Source organism: Chlorella variabilis (assembly GCF_000147415.1).
Source record: "Chlorella variabilis unplaced genomic scaffold CHLNCscaffold_2, whole genome shotgun sequence".
NCBI classification, from domain to species: Eukaryota; Viridiplantae; Chlorophyta; class Trebouxiophyceae; order Chlorellales; family Chlorellaceae; genus Chlorella; species Chlorella variabilis.
The window spans coordinates 376089-397456 of NW_005435086.1; the positions used below are offsets into that span (position 1 = coordinate 376089).

A 21368-nucleotide genomic window follows, 5' to 3' on the forward strand; every position below is an offset into this window, starting at 1 on the left:
CTTGTTGAAGCTTGTGCGGCGGCAGCACCCACCAACTGCTGCTGCCTTGCCGCACTCTGCCTGCAGCTCTGGCTGGGCGGCCGCGGCGGCAATGCCAACTTCCTGTACGGCATGAACCTGGTGTGGGGAGGGCTGCAGGTGCTGCTGCTGCTGCGCCTGCTGCGTGCGGCGGCGCGGGCGGAGGCCACGGCGGCGGTCGGCGGCGGCGTCGTGGAGGGGAGTGGCAGCGCCGGCAAGCAGCGGCAGGACTGATGGATGGGACGTGACTTTCCCTCCAGCCACCATGTCGTTGGTATGGCACTCTCAGTGTACTTAGTCATACTCATACTTCTCCTCATCATGCGAGAAGTGGAGACCAGTCGGCGCCCTGCTGGCGCCCGCCGCTTAGGCACACTGATGCGCGATGCACATAACCTCTGCATTCTGCCGTTTAATACACAGCTTGATTAACAGGAGGCGGCCCCTGCGTGCCTGCGGCACCACTCCGTCGCATCTGGGCATTCGAGGCAGGGTTGTCGTCTGCCGACAACCCCAGCATTGCGCTGGGCCATGTGGCCTCCCCTGGCCGCAAGCCCCTCCACCCAAGCAGCGCAAGTCGGTCAGTGCCCATCCAGCGCCCGTCGACTGGGTTCCAGCAGCGTGGCAAGCCTTGCCAAGCTTTTCGAGGGAGGTGGCAATGCACCTGCGACGCAGTGGAAGCAGCAGTGCCTGGCACCGGCAGCGCCGCCAGAGCAGAGCGGCAGCAATGGGTCGGCGCCAGCGGGTGACGAGCTAGCCTCCACGCCCAGCAGTGCCTCTCCAGCGCAGCCCCTGCTGAAGCGCCAGAGGCTTGGGAGCATGGATGCAGCCGAGGTGGTGCCAGCAGCAGGGGCTGGGGCACCGCAGGTGGAGCGCCAGCTGTGGGCACAGGAGCCGCCGCTGGCCTGCCAAGCCAGCAACGGCGAGGCAGGTGCTGCCAGGGAGGCCCGGCTTGAGAAGATCCGCGCCAGGCAAGCACCCTGCAGCGTCCCACTGCGTGCTGGAGTGCCACCAATCATGCAGGGCGTTGCTGGGGCAAGCCGCTGCTGCAGCTGCTGCAGCCCAGCACCCAGCACCCAGCACCCCACCACGGTGGCAAACCTGCAGGTTTGGCACCAAGCGCTTCCTGCCCGCCCGCCAGATGGAGCCAGAGGAGCTGCTGCAGCAGCTGGGCGCTGCCAAGACCGACCTGGCAGAAGACGACTGTGAGCGTTCTTGCTGCCGCCGCTTGCAATGCCTGCAACCACCTTGCGTCTGAAGATGCCTTCTTGAATGTGTTGCGTCCCTGCAGACAAGCTGCATCGCTGGGACGGCTTGCCGGTTGCCCTCGGCCAGACCAACAACGCACACTGCCTGAACTGGGTGCTGAGCGGCCAGGTGGGCGGGCTTGCGCCCAGCGCTGGCTTGCAGGGCAGGCTGGGAGCCTTGGCCTGCCTGTTGTGTGACAACCACGCGGCTCCCTCCTGTGCTGCCGCTGCCTCCCATGCTCGCCCTTCGCGCCCTTGCCGCCGCCGCCACCTGCCCTGCAGAGCGGCTGCGTGGGCCTGGCCTCCTCGCTCACCCACCTGTTTGTGCTGGGCGCTGGGCAGACAATCTACATAGAGGAGGCGGATGCGGTGCATGCGGCACGGGACGAGCTGGTGGGTGGCAGCCGCCTGCATCGAGCTGGTGGGTTGTGCTCGGGCAGCACCCCATGCCTGGCAGGCGCAGGAAAGCACCAAGGGAGGCTTATCATGATGCATCAGCAGCCCACGCCCTCCCAGCGCGCACCGCCCACCGCACCAAACCACCGACCCTGCCGTTGCCGCTGACGCTGCGGTGCAGGGTGTGTACATCAGGCTCGGCTCGGCGCCCGGCCAGGCCTCTGCGCTGACAGTTAAGGTGCCGGACAAGGATTCGGCGGCTGGCATGATTGCCACGCTGAATGGGCGGGCGGCCACGCGCGCCGCGCTGCGCGCACGGGCAGCTGCCATGCCCAGGGGACAGCTAGCCTCCACCTGAGGCCCAGCGTGCCTACCCCCTGACTGCACACAACTGTGGCGTGATTCTTTCCTCCTTCCAACTTCAGTACTGAGCTCCTGCAATTCTAACCATAGTCAGTGCCTGCTTTGTTACAACCAGGCGGAATGCAATAGGTTTCAGTGTAGGTGGTGTTTGACGTTAGAATCAATAGCAGGAGCAAGGAGCAGGCAGGCCCTGCTGCGCAAGAAACAGAGGCTGCAGAAGGCAGTGCGTGGGGACAGCACTGCAGGTGGTTCCAGCAAAGCGAGAAATGGGGGTGAGGGTGATGGCGGTGAGGGGCCCAGAGCAAGACACTAAGCGTCCAGATATCCGTAAAGGCCTGGGGGCTGAGGGGTGGGTGCGTGGGGGGAGGGCGGGCGCAGGGAAAATGGCGTGCCAGCGCGGCACCCGTGGGCGCCAGGCTCGCTTGGCACAGCCAGGGTGACGGAAGATAGATCTGAAAGGGAGTGCGGAGATGTGAGAAGACTTCTGCTAGGAGAGAAAGCAGGGCAGGCGTAAACATACATATAAGAAACCAACAAATACAGCTGACGGGTGCGTGCGCTCACAAGCCCAGCTTCTGGCGCATGTGCGGGCAGCCCGCTGCCGCGGCAGCTGCTGCCGATGGCGCCGCGCCGGTGCTGCCGCGCATGTGCGGGCAGCCGCCCGCTGCTGCTGCTGCCCCTGCTGCTGCCCCTGCTGCTGCCGCTGCCGCTGCCGCCTCCTCCTCGAGCTGGCGCATGTGGGGGCACTTGGCCGGCGCCTGCTTGGCCTCCTTGGCCTTCTGCGCTGCGGGGTCGAGCGGGAAGAGGACCCGCCGGGTGCTCTCCACCACCGCCAGCGCCTGCTCTATCAAGTGCTCCGGGGCGCCGGCGTCCCTCAGGGTGGTGGCAAACAGCACCTTGATGGCGTCAAAGTGCGTCTCGTTCAGCCCTGCACGCACAGCGAAACACAGAGGGACCAGAGCGTCAGGCGCCGATGCCATGCGTGCCGCGACGGCAAGGTGCGGCAGCGGGACACGCAGCAGCCTGCGCAGCCGGCAAAGAGGGGGAAGCAAACAAACGCGCGCCGGCCGCTCACCGTACTGCAGGATGAGGCGCTCGTGCGCGCTGTACAGCTGCGGCCACGGCTCCGGCGCCAGCTGCAGGTACTCGTCCGGGCCCCCCAGCGCGTACGTGACGAACAGCAGGAACTTGCGGCGGTGCTTGGCCATGTCCACGCCATCAAAGAAGCGCGCCATGGCTGGCTCCGACAGCACGCGGCGGTAGAAGTCGTCCACCACGCCCTTGACCGCCACGCCGCCGCCCAGCTGGTCGTACAGCGATGCCTCCGGCTCCTCCTGCGGCTCCTCCAGCGCCGACAGCATGGAGGAGGCGGTCTGCAGCGAGGAGTGGCGCGACATGGAGGCGTCGCCCGACTGCTCGCGCATCAGCAGCCCAAAATCGGCCGCCAGCTCGGCGGTCAGCGCGTTGGTCAGCTCCTCCTCCTCCTCCGTGCCGTCGGTGGTGCACAGGCTGTACTGAGCCATCAGGTCCATGTTGGCCGCCGTCTCCACCGAGACCCAGCTGAGAGCCTCGCTGGTGGCCCTGCGGAAGCTGCGGGCGGCGGCGGCGGCGGAGCAGGGGGGGTGTTAGACTCTGGGCCCGGCAGCGGCGGCGTGCGGCGGCCGTCGTGGTGTCTTGCGGCGGGCTGGGCGCGGCCACGGCGCTGCTGCGTGCCACTGCTGCAGGCCCTGCGCCTGTTGGCTGGGTGGGTGCTGTGCAAGGCGACCAGCCAGCAGCACAAGCCCGCCAGTCCGTACAAACGGGGAGGCGGAGCGTGCGGGCGGCCCGCGCCCACCCTGCGCCCGCCCGCGGCCGCCCCGGCCAAACCGCGTTCTCACCTTGCTGGTACAGAGGAGGCCAGCTGAAAGGCAGAGGCGGGGCCTGCTTGAGAGGTCATGTAATGCGTCTCGCGCCCTGCAGGCAAAGTGACGAGAGGGGGTCTGAGGCTCAGCTCTCCCACTGCAGGCGCCTGGACGGCGACAAGGGGCGCAGGGAGCCGCTGCTTGCCTGCTTGCAGGGCTGCCACTCCCAAAAAGGCTGGTCGGCGGCGGGTCGGAGCAGTGCACAGGTCGTCCGACGGCCGTCGAATGCGTCTAAATCAGCAATGCAGCGTGCGTAGAGGGAAGGGAAACAGGTGGCGGAGCCCCAGGCAGAGCGAAGCGAGTGCACCGGGGAGCGGGCGCGTATGCCAGACCGGTCACTTGTGTGGTAGGCTGCCTCAGACTGAGGCCGACAAGCAGGTAAATGCGATTACAGGCCAGGATTGGAGGGATATGGGACGGACGCGGCTCCAGCAAAGGCCGCCCAGAAGAGGAAAGGGCGACGGGGCACACATGGGGCGGCACAACCCCGCCGTCGCCTGTCCTGCCTGGGCTAAGGACCCCCTGTGCTGGCTGCACCCCCTTCAGCGGAGCTGCTACTCCACAGCGATTTCAGAGCCTGCTGACTGGGCTGCCTGCGCCAGGCCGACCTACTGGCCCCAAAGCCACCCCGCCGCTCGTCCTGGAGTGGGCGGTAGCCGCGGCAGCAGCTGTGCGCCCTATATGCCCCCTTTGCTTCGGCGGCAGGGCAAACTGCCCTGCCGCCCAGCTGAGCCCTCCAGATGTGCCACAGGAGCGGTCCGGGCCGCCAAAGTGAGGTGCCGCCGCTGCTGCCCGAGCCCCCGCCAGCCACCCACCGCTCAGCCGCCGCCCAGGCCGGGTGCAAAGCGGCTCTTGGCGGCGCCGGCAGCCGCAGCCAGCCGCCGCAGCTGCTGCTGCTGCTGCTGCTGCGCCTCCAGCGCCGGAAGGCCCAGGGCGTGCATGCCTGCTGCCTGCTGCTGCTGCTGCGGGCCGCCGCCGGCCAGCGCGCCTTGCCAGGAGGCAGGGCCCAGCCCTGACAGATCCAGGGCATCCGCCTGCTGCTGCTGCTGCTGCTGCTGCTGTTGCAGCCCTTGCTGCCACGCCGCCGCCTGCAGCTGCTGCTGCTGCTGCAGCGAGGCTGCGCCGGCTGGGGTGACGGGCGCAGAGTGCACGCCGCCAGCCAGGGACGGCCCCGCCAGCAGCGCTGCGCTCATGTGGTGGTGCAGAGCCGCCGGCAGCGACAGCGGGGCGCCCCCAAGGGCGGCGAATGGCGGCAGCAACGGGTGGCCGGGGCCCAGCACGCCCGCCGCCGCCGCCGCCGCCATCGGCGACCCCGGCGCCGAGCTGGCCATCGCTGGAGCGGGCCACTGCTGCTGCTGCTGCTGCTGCTGCTGGGGCCAGCCCGCGCCCAGCTGCTGCGGCGACAGGCTGGGCTGGCCTCCCAGGGGCGCCAGGAAGAGGGCTGGCGCCGAGGCGGCCCTCTCGGCAAGGTGGTAGGCCGCCGCGGCGCCGCCGCCGCCCGCCAGCGCCGCCAGCGAGTCCTGCTGCTGCTGCACCTGCTGCAGCTGGCGCAGCAGCTGGCGCTGCTGCTGCACCTGGCGCAGCTGCTGCTCCAGGCTGGGACCGCCCCCGCCGCCACCGCCGCTCCCAAACGCCGCAAAGCCGGCGTTCGCCGCTCGGGCGGTGGGTGTGGCCATAGGGGACAGAGGTGCGGCTGGGGAGCCGCCGGTGGATCGGACGGGGAGGCCGCCAAAGGGCGAGCCGCCGCTGCCGCCAGCCATGGGCGCAAAGGTGGGTGTGGTGCAGAACGGGTCTGAGCCCATGCCGCCGTACACGCCGCCGCCGCTTCCGCTTCCGGCGCCGGCCCCCGGCCCCGCCACGCGCGCGGGCAGCCTCCCGGCGGCCGCCTCCTCGTCGCCGCCGTCGGCCAGTGGGTTGCTCACCATGCAGCGCAGGCCCAGGAGCATCTCGCGGGCCTGGTGCGCTGCCGCAATGATGGAGGCCCGCGCCCGGTACAGGCTGCTGCTGCGCCGCCGCTGGCGCTCGGGGTCGGGAGCCACCGAACCCACCCTCAGCTTCTTCCACCCAGCCGCCTGCCCCTGCTTGGCCACCCGCACGACGCCATCCACGGGCTGCCCCCCCGCCTCCCCATCCTGAGACGACGACGGCGAGGGCCGGCCGCCACCACGCTGCTTCCTGCCGCCGGCGGGCGGCTGCTGCGCGGGCGCGGGCGCGGCTGCGGCGGGCTGCGGCGCCGCCGCCGAGGGGCGGCAGCACAGGAAGGATAGGATACGCAGCACCAGGCCCAGGTGTCCCGTCTTCCAAATCATGAAGAGCGCACCCAGGCCGGCCACCGGTGCCACGATGGCAGAGAGGCCCTGCGCGGAGCGGCAGATGGCAGGGGGCGGCGGTCGCACGGTGACGTGCCTGGCGTGGCACGGCAGGGGCTGCGCGGAGCGAGGGGCTGGCTGCTTGGTGGCGGCGGCAATGCTGTGCCCGGCAACGCGGCTGGCCACCGGCGCTGCCCAGCGGCAGAAGAAGGAGGGAGACGCAGCAGGGGGAGCGAGGCGCCGGCGCCCTGGCGCCGCACCTTTGCCAGGCGTCCGTAGCAGCCCTTGTTGATTGCGCACTTGAAGTCGGTGAGGCGGGGGCACACCTGCTGGCACCAGTCGGGGGTGTCCTCATTGGGTCCCGTGACCTGCAGCAGGACCAGGGTGCAGGGCCCTCAGCATAGCGTAGTGGCAGCTAGCCTGACGCCGAGCGGGGCAGGGCAGCGCCAGCCTGGCGCTGGGGGGAGGGCAGCCGCTGCAGGACGCGCCACCTGGCGCTGCTGCCTATACCATGCCAGGCTGTACCATGGCGGTACCATATGTACCGCCCGCACCTGGTCCCCGATGTCCGACTGTTCTGGCGGCTGGGTGTAGTCTGTGGCGTCGGTGTAGAAGCTGATGCCCATGGTGGCGACTGTGTCGCCCAGGGAATCCACCACAGACACTGCCAGAGGGCAGGAGAGGGAGGGGTACAGGTAAAGGCCAAGGTGGTGACAGAGTGCAGGGTAGGGAGCAACCACGGTGCGTGCAGCGGCGAGCGAAAGCTGCACCTCGGGACATGCAGCCCTTGGCTGGGCGGCGGCCAGCAGTGGCAAGCGGACAAGGCAGCCTGCCGCTCCAGGCAGGCTGGCGGCGCCGCCGTGTGGCGGCCTCACCCATGCAGCTGCTCTCTGAGGCGGCGTCGCTCTCCATCTGTAGCTCAAACTGGAACACAGTGGAGGACTGGGGGGCGATGCCCGCCCGCTGCGCCTGCAGATGGCAGGAAGGGGCAGGCGGCGGCGAGCATGGGGGGCCAGAACAGGCAGCAGCGGGCATGGGTGGTTGCAGGCAGCGTCGGCGGTAGTTGTCGGCGGCAGGGCTGGGAGCGGGGCTGGCCGCCACCCACCAGCACATTCCGCACTCCGGTGGTGCAGTTCGTGACCTGCACTGTATAGTCAGACGCCACATAGCCGCTGTTCCTCACAGTGACTACACAAGCGCAAGGGTTGTGCGCAAGGGTTGTGGAAATGGCGGGGTTGGGAGGGGTGGGTGCGGGTCACGAAGGGAGCCAGGGCACAACAAACCAACGGCGACCACAGCGCGGCCCAGCGTGGCTCACCTCGCAGGTAGCCCCGTGCCGTCATCGCCTCAAAGCCGCCGCATATGATGCCGTCGTATGTGCAGACCTGCGAGCGTGGTGGAGGGGTGTGTGCGCTTGTGGTGATAAGGGGTGATGGGGCTGCCGGGTGGGCACGCACAGGGAGATGCGTGGCTGCGGCCCAATTCCTCAAGCAAGGCATGGCCACCTGCCGGCAGGGAGCCGTACAAACACAAGCACACCACTACCGCCACCACCACCGCCACGGCCACCACCACCACACACAACTGCACTTTTTTGCTTAGCCCACCTGCACGCTGGTGATCTGCGCGGGGGAGCGGTTGACCACAAACGCCACGTCGTCCGCCGCCACCATCAGCGTCAGCAGGCTGACCTTGATGGCGGAGATGGGGAGGTTGAGGGCCAGCTTGAAGGAGCCGTCTTCCTGCAGCTCTCCGGTCAACTGGCGGGAGCGGGGTGGGGTGGGCGGCGGCAGGTGGGGCGCAGCTGTGTCAACAACTAGGGAAGGGATGGGTGGGGTCGGGGCAGGGCCAGGCGGCGAGGAGGCGGTTGTGGCATGGGGCAAGCAAGGGCAGCGGCAGCGGGATGGCCCCGGGCCCTGGCGCAGGGCATGCGCGCCCCACGCCGCACCTGGTCGGAGTTTAGAGTACCGCCACCGTACCGCCCAACAAAATACAACGGGTCCACCCCTGCAGGGGCAGCAGCCGCAGCGGAGGTGGGCCGGCCGGCACCGCCACTTCCACACCCCACACACTGCCTCGTCCACCACCACCCACACTGCCTCGCTCACCAGCACAGACGCAGAATCGCACGCCACGCCCCCCACCACAGGCGCGCACTCGCCACAAACCCTGTCACCACCACATTAGCTGGCAGCAGCAGCAGCACCAGCCCACGCCACACGATCATTTTGTGGTTCTGACTGGCGCCCACCCGTGTTGATCCTGTTGAGGTCTGCGGCATACAGGTCCACGATCTGGTTGCGCAGGCAGCTGCCCTGCGGCGTGGTGCACTTGTTGGGCTGGCTGTTGCGGAAGCCGCTGCGGGGGCGGGGGCGGCGTGGCGGGGTGGGATGTCAAGGTGGCTGGCGGAAAGTTGGTGATGCACGCGCACTGGATGGCACCCACTCGACCCAGACGCGCGTGCACCACACACCACACGCCCACACCCACCCACACACACACACAAACACACAAGAGCAGCTCCCCCGGCCAGCCAGCGCCGCAGGCAGCCACCTGTAGCTCACGCCGATCTTGTCGCACTCCAGGCCGGTGGTGGTGACCAGGTTGCCGTCCACCACCATCCATTCATTGAAGTGGCGGGTGTACCACTCCTGGGGCCCCTCCCCTGCAGCGGCGGGTGGGTGGGAGGTGGCCAGGTGGGGCGGCAGCGGCGAGGAGAGGTGGCCGAGGTGGCGGTGGCGGCATCGAGGTGGCGGTGGCGGCATCGGCATCAGCGGCCCCTCTTCTCCCATCCTTTTCATTGCTGGGCCTGACCTTCCGCTGGCTGCATGCATCCCAGCCTGTCGACGCCGCCGCTGCGGCAGCAGGCGCAGCAGGCGCAGCAGGAGCGGCGGACGCCGCGCACCCGGCTTGGTGGGGATGAGCAGCCACTTGCCGTCCAACTGGGGCGCCTGCTGGTACGACTCCAGGTCTCCCAGCAGCTTGGCCGACAGGCGGCGGGAGGAGTCGCGCCGGAAGGGGGCGCTGGGGGTGAGCGTCACCAGCTCCGAGGCGGCGGCGGTGGCGTTGGTGGTGGCATTGGTGGTGACGGTGGTGATGTTGAGGTTGATGGTGAAGTCAAGAGAATACTCGCCAATCACGTAGCCCTGGAGGGAGGCAAGGGGCGGGCGTGGGCGGGCACGGGATGGGGCAAAAGGTCGTGGCAGCGTGGCATGGCGCGGCATGACATGACATGACAGGGCAGCGCAGGGCGGGGCAGGGCGCGCAGGGAGGGGCAGCGCCTCAGTTTACAGCACTGGGTCCCGGCAGCGGGAGCTGGGCGGGCATCCCATCCTTTATTGCCAGCCGCTCCAGCCCACCGACACGCCCCACTCCGCCCCGCCCCGCCCCACCCCCGGCCCGCGCATCCGCTCCCAGCGCTCACAGCGTGCCACCACGTGTTGTCGAAGCGCAGGCAGTGGGCCGAGTCCTGCGTCTGGATGAAGCCGCCGCAGTCGAGGTTGCCGCGCGACAGCTGCCCGTCGTCGCCGCCAAAGTTGATGAGGCTGCCGCAGTCGCAGCAGAAGCCTTGGGAGTCGCTGCGGGGCGGGGGCGGCAGGGCAGCCGGGCGGGCCAGTGGGCAGGAGAAGGGTGCAGGCAGCTGGCACAGGGCAGCGGCTTTTTTATGTTTTTGTTTTTTGCTGCCAACTCGCTGGGCCCAGCAGAACTGCCCTGCTTGGGCACGCATCTCCACCCCTGCCTCGACAACAGGCACAGCCGGCGGCGGCGGCCGCTCACGCCACGTCCTGGCCGCCGTCCTGGGCAAAGCCGCAGGTGGCGCCCGCATCGTTCCAGCCGTCGCGGCAAGTGCTGCCCACGATGATGTCCTGCAGCAGTACACATGGGCGGTACAACACAGCAAGTGTGGAGCACACACACAGGGGCAGCAGGGCGGCTCAGGAGGCTGGCAGGCGCATCCGTGGCGCTCGGCGGCGGCTGGAGAGCGGCAGGCGTGGTCCCGGGGATCAGTTGACAGTTGTCCCCTGGCAGCTCCACGCTGCCTGTGCAGCAGCGGTGCCAGCGCCGTTGGGCTTGCCTCGTAGGGGCGGCCGTTGAAGTGCTGGCTGTATGTGATGGGGTAGGAGGCCTTGACGGGGGACTTGGTGGCTGCCACCAGGATGGTCTGGCGCAGGTCGCGGCACTGGCAGCTCGGGTCGGTGGCATAGTTGCAGGGGCAGGGGCACTGGTCGGTGGGGCTGCAGCCAGAGGGCGATCAGGGAGCGTGGAGGGGGAGGTGGGGGCCGGTGGGAGCGGGCAAGGAGGGGCAGGGGGCAATGGAACCGTTGGGAGGGGCGGCAACGGCGGGGGGTGCAAGCAACGGCGGGGCGGCGGAAGTGGCGGGGAAGTGGCTAGAGAATGGGTCGGCGGGCGAAGCGCCGCATTGGCACCGGTCACTGGCATAGTGGCCAATACGCGGGGTGGAGAGGCTTCATGTTGGCGGCGCAGGCGGCGCTCCCGCACCTGTTCACGCAGGACACCCCAAAGCTCAGCTGCTCCGTCTCGTAGAGCTTGTTATTCTCCAGCTCCACGGTCACCACGATCTTCTGGGAGCAGCTGAGGCTTGTTGATGGCGTCTGCGGCGCAGCGAGGGGTCCAATTTCAGGGCGCGAGGGGCACCCGGGCCGAGCGTCCTGAGCACGCCACTCACCGTGCCGTCGTTCACGCAGCTCTGCAGCTTGCCCACGGCCACCACCCCGGCATCCACCCGGGCCGCCCAGAGCGCAATGAGGGCCGCCAGCGCGGCCGCTCTGGCCCCATGTGCCTTGGACATGCGGGCGCCCTTGACCGCCGTCAGATGGACATGTGGGCTGCGTATTCTGCGGCTGGGGGGCTGATTGGGCTGGCTGTTGGTGATCGCGATTGGTTGAAGAGCTCTCAGGAGGTGTAAATGCCAGCTGGATCGGGCAGGCTTTCCAGGGTGGCGCCGCCACCGCCCGCCCTGCCGCTGCCGCTGCCGCCGCTCGTTGCGACCTTCAGTTCTTGCTGCCGCTGCCCTGTTACTATTCTGCTAGTAAACACAAGAAAACCAAGACGGACAGCCACCTCATGCATTGCCGCTGGGCATCTGACGGCTGCCCCAGCTGCCGCCTGCCGCCACCACTGCCGCCACCCGGCTCTGAATGGCGGCCTCAACCGCCGTCCCTGCTTGCACGCGGCCCCTGCTGCTCGCCTGGCTGCTGGCGGCGCTGTCCAGGGAAGATGCAGACAGGGAGCGGGGCGGTGGCCGCCCTGGCGCAGCCCTCTCGGTGCTGCCGCCGCTGCCGGCGACGTGGCCGGCGAGCGAGCTGGGCTGCACATGGCTGACGGGGCTGCGTGTGCCGGTGCCAGCGGCATTGCGCTGCACCGCGCCGGGCAGCTGCATGCTGGCTGCAAGGTACCTGCAATCAGGGGCAGGCATGTCGGTGACGGTTGAAAAGTCTGGCCTCCTGACCCCCTCTTGCCAGAGAGGCAGGGCAGGCAGCTGCTCCGCTGCTGCCTGCCACCTGATGCATTGCTCCAGCTCAAACCGCTCCCTCAGCAGCCTGTTGCACTGCTGGCGCATGCCCTCCAGCTCGCCTCGCACGCGGTGAAGGTACTGCACAGCGGTGCGTCAGGAAGCGGCAGGCGCCGTGAAATGCCACGGCGGCAGCAGGGAATAGTTGTGAAAGGGCACCACGCCACACCTGGATCTTCTGCTGCTGGTTGGCGTGGCCAGCAGTGGCCTCTGCCGCCTCTGCCAGCGCAGCCTCCATGGCCGCCACCTGCTGCCGCAGCGACGCATTCTCCTCTGACAATCGCTGGAGCTCCAGCTGTGCCAGGAATGAGCCCTGCAGCCGCTGCTCAGCCTGCTCAGCCTGCTCCTCCTGCAGCGCCGCTTCCGGCTCCCGCTGTCCGCCCTCTGGCAGGCCACCTCCCTGCCGCCGGTGCAGCTCAGGTGGCTGCTGGGGTGGCGTCGCCGGCGGCGCGGCAGGGCCGGGAGAGGCTAGCTGCTGCGCACTGTGTGTGACGGGTGCCTGGCCAGCCCCCCTTGCTACCTCCTTTTCCTGCTCGCTGACCACCGCTTGCACAGCCTGCTGCGCCAGCCAACGGGCCAGCAGGCCTCCCAGCGCGTCCTCTGCCGCCTCTGTCGCCGCCCGCTGCTCCCCGAGCTGATCCTTGAGCTGCGCCGCCGCAGCCGCAGCCGCCGCAGCCCTGGCCTGCTCTGCCGCCAGGGCAGCCCGCTGGGCCCCCACCGCACCGCGCGCAGCATCCAGCTGCACGGTCAGCCGCTTCACCTGCATGCTGCGCTCGGTGTAAGCCTGCAGCAGGCTCTGCCGGGACAGCTGCTCCTGCTGCAGCTTTGCCTCCAGGCTCTGCACCGCTGCCACCTCTGACCTGGACAGCGCAGCGGCCGACCCCGTGCCGCCACCTTCCAGCTGGGTGATGTGCGCCAGCAGGGCATCGATCCGCCCAGCCTGCTCCTTAACCCGCCGCCGCAGTGCCGCCACCTCGCTGCTGCTGCCGCCGATGCTGCTGCTGCGCTCAGGCGGGCTGCCCAGAGGTAGGCTGCCGCTGCTGGCATCCCCAGGCATGTAGCCCTGGCTCAATGAAACAGCAAGCTGACCCGTGGTCTGCGGCTGCGTGTGCTGAGTTGGCGGCTGCGTGTGCTGCTGGCTGGGCGGCAGCAGCGCTGGTGGCACGCGCGCCCACTCTGCTGTCTGTGCCTCGCTTTGCTTCTGCTGCGCAGTGGAAGCAGCATTGACCTCCTCCCTCAGCAAATCGTACCGAGACCGCCACTCCTGCACCTCCGTCTGCAGCCGCTCCACTCTAGACTGCTGCTCTGCCGCGGCCTCTTGCGTTGCAGCCGCTGCTGCTGCCAGCTGGGCAGCCAGCCGCCCCTGCGCCTCTTGCGCCGCCACCGCTGCCGCCTCCCGCAGATGCGCGGCTTCGGCGGCGGCAGCCTCGCGGTGCCTCTCCAACTCCAGAGCACGGGCTGCCAGCTGCTCCCGAGCCTCCGCCAGCTGCCGCCGCCCCAGCCGTGCCTCCTCCTCTCCCGTCGCCAGCTGGCTCCCCAGACGCTCTGCCTCCTGCCGTGCTGCCGCGAGCTGGCCTTCCTTCTCCGCCAGCAGAGCCTGGGACTCTCCCTGTGCTGCAGCTGCCGCTTTGGCCTCCCTGGAAGCTGCCTCTGCCGCCGCTGCCGCGGCTGCTGCTGCCGCCAGGCTCGCTTCCTCCCCCAGCCTCCGCGCCGCCTCCAGCTCCTGCCCCTGCCGCCTCCACTCTTCCTCCAGCTCGTGGCAGCGTCGCTGGCACTCCCGGTGCAGGCCCTGCTGCTGCTGCCGGGATGACTCCAGCTCCTCGCTCTGCTGCACGAGCGCCGCCTGGGCGCGCCTGGCTTTGCCTGCCGCCTCATCCATCTGCTTCATCAGCTCCTGCTGCCGCTGCCGGAACTCGCCTGCCTGCTGCTCAGCTTGCGAGCGAGCCGCCTCGAGCCCCCGGCGCACCGCTGCCTCCCGCTGCTCGGCCGCTGCCAGAGCCGCCCTCAGCCCCTCGGATTGCTGCTGCTGGTACTCCCGGGCCGGCGATGCCGGCTGATTACGCGCACTGGCCTGGCAGCTGTTGCTGCTGTTACCGTTGCCGGGCGCAGCGGTGTCGGGTCGCTCCGCAGATGCATGGCTGGAAGCGGCGGGCACTGGTGGTGCGGCGCCGGCATGTGATGCGGCAGCGGCAGCGCTGAAGTCGGTTAGCCCGAGCAGCACCTCCTCCAGATCTATGGCCCGCCGCCGCTCCTGCTGCCTGTCCTGCTCAGCTTCCTGCACCCGTACCTGCTGCTGCTCCAGCTGCTGCTGCAGCGCCCGCAGCTGCGCCTGCTGCTGTTGCGACGCCACCGCTGCCGCGGCGCTGGCGGCGGCCATCCTCCTGCGCAGGGCCTGGGCCGCCGCCTCCTGCGCCTGCTGCTGCTCCACCTGTCGACCCAGCTGCCGCTGTAGCGCGGCCCGCTCGTCTGCCAGGCTGGCAGTCGCCGCGGCCGCCGCCTCGGCGGCAGCCTGCTGCTCGCTCAGCTGGTGCTGCAGGCTGGCAGCCTGGGCCCTGGCAACTTCCAGCTCAGCTGCCCAGCTTGGGTGTGGGGCAGTGGGCCCGCTGCCGGGCCGCCCAGCCTGCTGCATATGCCATGCCCGCCCGGCTGCCGCCGCCTCGGCCTGCCGCTGCTGCTCCTGCAGGTGGCCGCGCAGCTCGTCGGCGTGCTGGCGCCACTGCTGCGCCTCCGCCCGTAGCGACTCCTGCTGCCTGGCCGACTGCAGGGCAGGCGGGCAGCGGTGGTGGTGGCGGGCGGGGAGCATCATCGTGCGGGGCAATGGTGCAGGCTGCTCTCCCGCATCTGCCAAGGCAGCAATCAAGGTACCAGCCGGTGCGAATTTACACACAGCCTTAAGCTCCCTCAGAGCAGGCGTCGCCGCACCTCCTCCAAAGCATACTCAGCGTGGCGCCAGCGCTCCTCCAGCTGGCGCAGCTTCCTGCCGGCTTCATGCTCCTCGCCCTCCCCCCGCCCGCCAGCAGCGCTCGCCGCCGCCGCCGCCTGCGCCGCCGCCAGCTGCTGCTGGGCCTGGCGCAGCGCGGCGGCGGCGGCCTCTGCCGCGCGCTGCGCTGCTGCTGCCTGCTGCCGCAGCCGCTGCGCCTCGCGCTGGGAGGCCACCAGATCCTCGCTGAGCTGCTCGTTCAGGCGCTGTGAGTGGGAGTCGTAGCAGTGGAGGTGGTCCTGCGTAGGAGAAGGCGGGGAGGAGGGGGAAGTGAGGTAGCCGTCAGCGGGCGGGGTGTTTTGCAAAGGCGGGCGCCGGCGCTTGGCGGCGGGCCAGGCTGCCAGGGGGCGCTGCTGCTGCCCTGCGCCCTCCTCCACGGCCTCTGTGCTGTGCGGCACCAACCTCGGAGTCTGAGTAGAGCCGCTGGGGCTGCTCCCTGCTGGGGTGTCTGCTCGGAGCTCTGGACAGCATGGTGGTTGCTGTGCCCAAGGGCTGCCACAGCAACGCGTGTTGTGAAGGTTAGCTGCAGTGGAATACAATGCCTGAGAAATATTCGCAGTGGAAAGTGGGAAGGCCTGCTGGTCGGTTTGAACATCGATGCCTGTCAGAGAAGCTGCTGACGGCTTCTGAAGCCTGCGTCGAGTGCCACCTTGACGGCAGCTGGTCTGGTTGCCGAGGCGGCACGACTGAAGAGGCAATAGCCCATCAGACATCCCTACAGCCTGCTACATTCTCCCCCCAAACTATCCTGCAGAGTCCTCTGATTGGCATCACGATTGAATGAATGATCAAAGAAGGCACCAGAGAGGTGCCTGGCGCGCCATGGCGGCGGGTTGGCGGGTGGGTGGAAAGGCGGCAGGCCAAGTGTTGCATTTACTCGGCTGGCCCGCCATCGCGGCATTTCCGAAATCAGCCCAGCATGCGGATAACGGTGACTGTGGATGTGGCGCCCGAGGAGGTGCCGATGGCGACTGAGCTGCTGGCGGTGCTCAGGTAGCGTGCCGGGTGCCGTGGGACGCGATGATCGCACATCGGCATGGCCTGCCGATCGCCATCAAGCCCGCATGTCACCTGCAGATGCCGCCTCTGATCATGCGCGCTCCGTTTCCTGGCCCTCTGCGTGCAGGCAGCTCACCGACCATGTCAGCGTGAACATGGCCAACGGCGGCGTGACACCGGCATCGCAGCAGGGGCCCGCACCCGCCGCGCCACCGCCGCTGCCCACAGCACCTGGCTCCGCCCGCGTGTCGCCCGAGCCGGGCCAGCAGCAAGCCGCCAGCCGCGGGCCCAGCCCCATCAACTCAGCAGCAGCGCCGCCAGGGCCGCTGACGCCAGCGAGCTCCACACAAAGCGCCACCAGCACCGCGGCAGCGGCTGCGCCGCCGCCGCCAGCGCCCGCCATCCAGTTCCCGCCAGGGACGCCGCCCCAGCAGCAGATGCACGCGCTGATTGCGCAGAGCGAGTACACAGAACACCCCGAGGCGGTAAGGGGCCTGCAGGCATGCTGGCGCTGCCCCCGCTCGCGCACACAGCCGGCATGTGCAGTCGGCCCGCTGCTGCGCTGCCCTTCCCTCCCAAGGCTTCGCCTCGCTCGCTGCCCTGCGGCCTGCCCTGCAGCTGGCGCGGCAGCTTGAGGCGCTCCTGTCAGACCCCTCGCTGGGCGGCCCTGCGGCGATGTTCCCGGAATTCTGCACCGTGAGTCAGACCGGCCTCACTGCTGCCTGCATTCCTCTCGGAAGCTGCATGGTTGGGATTAAGTATCACACAAAGCAGCTGCTTGCGGAGCAGGCACTCAATTCCCTGCTTTCCTCCCTGCTTGTCCTTTCCTCCTCACCAGATCTGGACATCCGTCGCCCTCAATCCCAACCTGCCCGCCGAGGAGCGCTCTGCGGTGGGCCTGCTGCTGCCGCCAGCCGCTGGTACTGCCGCTGGTACTGCTGCACCGTGTTGTCTACCGCTGCCCTTGCGTACCGCTGCCGCCAGCAGCTGCTGCCGCTGCCGCTGCTCGCCGGCGTGGCGCACGGCTCCTCCCCCGCCAGCCCTCACCCCTGCTGCGCCGCTGCCGCTGGCTGCCGGCCTGCAGGTGCCGTTTGTGATGCTGCTGCAGAGCATGGGGCCCGGCTTCAGGGAGAAGTTCCGGGACTACATCATGCGCCTGGTGCGCTGCGCTGCGCGGTGCTGCGCTGCACTGGTGGCGCCATGCCTGTGGCGCGGCATTCCGCAGCCGTACCGCCTGATCGTGCTGCCGCGCTGCGCCCATGCCACGCCCGCGCATGCTCCTAGGCACCCCACTTCCGCCCCCGCCTGCCACCTGCCTGCCCGCAGCTGCTCACGCACCTCACAAAGCCGCGCCCCGTCAACGCCAACCGCGGCGAGTATTACGTGCACGCCGAGGCCTTTGCTGCGCTTGTGTCCATAGAGATTGTGCCCATAGACGTGAGGCCCAGCTGGCTGGCTGGCCTGCTTGCATGAGGGCCCTAGTTCTGAGGGACTGTGTGTGGGCGGTGCCGCGCTGAGCGCGGCACACGTCTTGTGTAGGGCGCTTTGTTCGCTACTGCCTGCGAGCCGGCTCTCCACTTGCTGCTTCCTTTCTGCCTGCCTGCCTCGTCTGCACTTACCTGGCAGCCCGGCTGCCCGCGCCGCAACCCATAACCCGTGTGCTTGCAGGGCGCCATCCAGACCATGTGCACTCTGGCCCGCAACCCGGAGAAGCGCGGCGCGGCTGTGACAATGCTGGGAAAGACTGTGGAGCTTGCGGGGCATGTGGTGCGCCCCTGCTGCGCGTGCTGCCTGCTGCCTGCTGCCTGCTGCCTGCTGCCTGCTGGCCTGCCACCCCGGTGATCGATCCCCACCTGCATTACCACCCCAACTGCACCCCCAGCCGCCGCCCCACCGCTTGCTGTGCCTGCAGATAGCGGAGAAGGTGCCGGCGGCCACGCAGGAGGCGATGCGGGCCACTGTGGCTAACATCACGAGTGTGTGCTGCCGTGGGCCGGCCGTGGGCTGCCTGCAGCTCAGCTGCGTGCTTGCCTCATGGACAGATGGACACCTTCCTTTTCGCCGGCGCTGTGCTTTCTTTCCAACCCTGCGCTTTCTTCCTCCCTTGGTTCTTTCTTTCTTCCTGCAGATGCGGAGTTCAGGTACGATGTGGAGTACATCAACAGTACAATGGGCTGGACCCAGGGGGCAGCTGCCCCCGCAGCCGTGGCGGCAGCCGGCCCTGCAGCCGCACCCAGCGCCGCCCCAGCGGGACCGGTGAGCCCTCAGCGCGGCTGCCGCGAGAGCTCCGCCAGATGCCTCGCCTGCCCCTTCTTTGCTGCCGCCCCACGCATGCTGCACGCCCGCCTTACCTCCCAACCCCTCGCCGTGCCTGGGCGTGCCCTGTGCTGACCTGGCCGTGTGCAGCGCTCCCTACGCCCAGTCCGCTCCATCCCAGGCGCACACAATGAGATGATCTTTGCCATGGCTGTGGACTCAGCCCACCAGCAGTTTGTGACGGGTGGGTGAGCAGGGATGGGGGCAGGAAGTGTCGCGCCCGACGCATGCCGCCACCGCCGTGCATGCCTGCGGGCCTGGGTGGCAGAGGTTGCACGCACCCACTCCAGCCAACGCTTACAGTTCCGCCAACCGCCCGATCCATTCTGCCTGCTGGCTGGCCGGCTGCGCCTGGCAGCACACCTGCGCCTGGCAGCACGCCAGCCACCTGGATCCATGCTGCCTGCTGGCTGCGCACACCGGCTGTCTGGATCCATGCCTGCCGGCTGCCCTCCCCGCAGGCGGCAAGGACATGTACCTGCAGGTGTGGACCCAGGACGGCAGCCCGGTGCAGAAGCTGGAGCTGGGGGACCAGTGAGCCCACGCTGCGCTGCGCTGTTCCACGCTGTGCTGTACTGCGCTGTGCCACGCTGCACCGCGCTGTGCTGCGCCGCCCTGCGCTGCCCTGTGCTGTGCTACACCGGTGCAAGCGCCATGCCCGCTTCCGGCCTGCCCTGCCCAATGCGGGTTGTGCTCCTGCACCCGCTGCCCTCTCCATCACATCTGCCCTCATGGTACTGACCTGATCGATCCTGGCCCCTCCTGTACCGCTGCAGGTACATCTCCTCCATGGACTTCCACCCCCGCCTCAACATGCTGCTCTGCAGCTGCCTCAACCAGGCCACCCAGTCGCTGCGCCTGGGGGGTGCGCGCGCGGGCGGGAGAGCGCACGCTGCGCATGCTGTGCTCATGCTGTGCACGATGTGCTCACGCTGTGTGTGATGTGCTTATGCTGTGCGCCCCCGGCCTGGCTGCAGGCTTCACCAGCGGGCAGCCCAACGGGTTTGCCGCCAAGGGCTTTGTGGCCAAGGATGACATGATGGCGGTGGCCACAGTGCGGGTGAGCCACAGCTGGGCTGTGCCTGTCATGTCCGCCGCCTCTCTGTGCAGGGCTGCGGTGGTGTCGGTGTGTGGCACGTGGGGCTGTGCCCACCGTCCTACCGACTGCCCGGGTGCCTGCCCTCTGCCCGCAGGCGCTGCCCGAGAGCACCGGCTTCCTGACGGGAGAGACGGTGTTTTTGGACAGGGCGCAGGCGCCTCTGATCCGATACTGGGATGTGGCGGGTGAGGGTCTAGGGTTTTAGGGTTGTTGCGGCGGGGTCGGTGGGGTGGCGGTGCAGCGACGGGACGGATGTGCCCAGGGAGCATGCATGCAGTTGCTGCGCTGCGGCTCCCGCGGCGCGGCTCCCACGCCTGCCCCGTCCAGTCCACACACCCACGTATCGCTACACAACCCTATTTGCACACACTTCACCCGCACGCACGCTCACATGTGCCACCGCCCGCCCCCAACTCCCCGCCTGCAGCCGCCGCCAGCTTCCAGAGCCTGCAGCCCACGCAGACATTCAAGGGGCACGCCCAGATAGCCACGGCGCTGCGGGGGGTGGCGGGGGATGCCAACATGTTTGTGTCTGGTGAGCAGCGCGCCTGGGCCCTTCCCTTCCTCTGGAGTCACCTACCCACGCACCCATCCAGACCTCGCCCTACCCAACTATCACCTCGCCTCCCACCCCACGCTGCCGTTTACCTCCCTTCCCGCAGGCGACAAGGGCGGCGCCATGCTGCTGTGGGATCTGCGGTCGCCCACCCACGTGGGAACCTTTGGCGCCCCTGACCCCGCCGGACACTCCATGTGCGTGGCGGCCTGGACGGCCGCCGCGCGGCAGCCTCGCATCCCGCCTGTGCCGGCCCCGTCCCTGCAGCCGCGCCTGCTGTGCCCACGCCCCCTCACCACACCCCGCCGCCTGCACCTGCTGCCTGCGGCCGCCCGCGCGCCACTTCGCTGCCTGAGCCCGCTGCCTGAACCCGCTGGCTGCACCTGCCCACCTGCAGGGCGCACAACCTGATGGTGACATCCATAGAGAGCGCCGGCCCGCTCGTCATCAGCGGCAGCACCGACAAGAGCGTGGCGCTGTGGGACATCAGGTGGGCCGCGGCGCTTGCTGATGAGGCGGGGCAGGGCTGCGAGGGGCCCCGGACAGGGTGGGGCAGTCGGCGCACGGCCGGCCGGCAGACGGTAGGCCCGCTGCTGAAGGTCGTCTCGCCCACGAGCTCTGACCCGTGGTTTCTTGGCCTGCAGGACGTTGGGCCAGCCGCCGCTGGCCAAAGTGGGGGCTGACAACATGACTGTGCTCAAGGTAGGGCCCTACCTGCTGCCTGACGACTGCTGCTGTTTTGGGAAAGCCTTGCTTGGCTTAGCTGCTTTTTCTTGCCAGCACCCCAGCTGCCTCCTGCCACCCAAGCACCAAATCACACACACACGCACCACCTCCCACTCATGCTGCCCGCCCTGCAGCTGGCGCTGAATGCCGGGCGCAAGACGGTGGTGGTGTCGGCAGTGCACACGCTGCGCCTGCTGGACATCACTAACCCCACGGCGCCAGGTCAGCGCACAGAGCTTCGCCACGTGGACCTGCATTACGCTGGGGGTTCCGCTTCCCTTTCTTGTTTCCTCGCCTGTGCGAAGCCGTCGCGCTAGCCCCCACAGGGTGAGTGCTGCCACTCTCTCGACCGACCCTCCTGCCTCCCCGCCTGCCTCCCCTTGCAGTGCTGTCTGAACCCGTGGTGGCGTCCTGGCCCGACGGCCGCCCGCGCAACACATACCACGACGTCAAGTGGAATGAGGCGCTGGGATCCCCCTGTATGCGGTTGGAAAGGACAAGGTGGTCGACCTGTATGCGCTGGCGTGACCACAACCATGACATGCACGCTGTGGTCTGGCGTCAGTCCCGCCGACTGCCCGTACGGCTGCTGCCACTCGCCTGCCCTTGACCCTTGCCCCCAACCCCTTGGTTCTCGATGTTCTTCACTCGATGTTCTTCACTCGATGTTCTTCACTGCTGGGACGATGTGTAAGCTGGTTTGGACATTGAGCCGCCGTAGTGCAAAAGGCCGGGAATGTTGAATGCCGCGATGCATGCTGACTGCCTCTCAGGTGCACGAGTGCTCCGGCATGGGCCCTGTCGCGGAGCACACCTGCACAGAGAAGGGGATGTCCGCCCAAAACTTGCAGCTGAACTGCTGAGCGCTTGGGCTGGTGAAGCACGATTTCTGCACATCGGGGGGGGGGGGGGGGGGGGGGGGGGC

At 68.8% G+C, this 21368-nt stretch overlaps 4 protein-coding genes across 4 annotated transcripts; 1 reads left to right on the plus strand and 3 right to left on the minus strand.

Moving 5' to 3' along the window:
• Positions 1-2584: 2584 nt before the first annotated feature.
• On the minus strand, positions 2585-3385 carry CHLNCDRAFT_18852 (hypothetical protein; the record flags this gene model as incomplete). Its single annotated transcript, XM_005851330.1, has 2 exons — positions 2585-2952; positions 3100-3385. The coding sequence occupies 2 exons, from the start codon at positions 3383-3385 to the stop codon at positions 2585-2587; spliced, it is 654 nt and encodes a 217-aa protein (XP_005851392.1).
• A 1358-nt stretch (positions 3386-4743) lies between these two features.
• On the minus strand, positions 4744-11044 carry CHLNCDRAFT_137637 (hypothetical protein; the record flags this gene model as incomplete). Its single annotated transcript, XM_005851331.1, has 16 exons — positions 4744-6282; positions 6495-6602; positions 6789-6898; positions 7110-7203; positions 7340-7422; positions 7553-7619; positions 7842-7994; positions 8183-8241; positions 8486-8592; positions 8788-8899; positions 9140-9380; positions 9659-9812; positions 10012-10100; positions 10367-10469; positions 10735-10847; positions 10922-11044. The coding sequence occupies 16 exons, from the start codon at positions 11042-11044 to the stop codon at positions 4744-4746; spliced, it is 3255 nt and encodes a 1084-aa protein (XP_005851393.1).
• A 273-nt stretch (positions 11045-11317) lies between these two features.
• On the minus strand, positions 11318-15218 carry CHLNCDRAFT_137638 (hypothetical protein; the record flags this gene model as incomplete). The annotated part of the gene is made up of 5 exons (XM_005851332.1): positions 11318-11651; positions 11757-11848; positions 11937-14525; positions 14690-14986; positions 15150-15218. 5 exons carry the CDS (start codon positions 15216-15218, stop codon positions 11318-11320), a joined length of 3381 nt encoding a protein of 1126 aa, XP_005851394.1.
• A 448-nt stretch (positions 15219-15666) lies between these two features.
• On the plus strand, positions 15667-21164 carry CHLNCDRAFT_137639 (hypothetical protein; the record flags this gene model as incomplete). Its single annotated transcript, XM_005851036.1, has 21 exons — positions 15667-15740; positions 15874-16231; positions 16365-16442; positions 16585-16638; positions 16831-16905; positions 17073-17183; positions 17415-17513; positions 17659-17722; positions 17875-18002; positions 18153-18246; positions 18524-18596; positions 18839-18927; positions 19040-19122; positions 19256-19346; positions 19589-19696; positions 19824-19914; positions 20115-20207; positions 20362-20419; positions 20578-20665; positions 20830-20922; positions 21139-21164. The coding sequence occupies 21 exons, from the start codon at positions 15667-15669 to the stop codon at positions 21162-21164; spliced, it is 2028 nt and encodes a 675-aa protein (XP_005851098.1).
• Between the last annotated feature and the right edge of the window lie 204 nt (positions 21165-21368).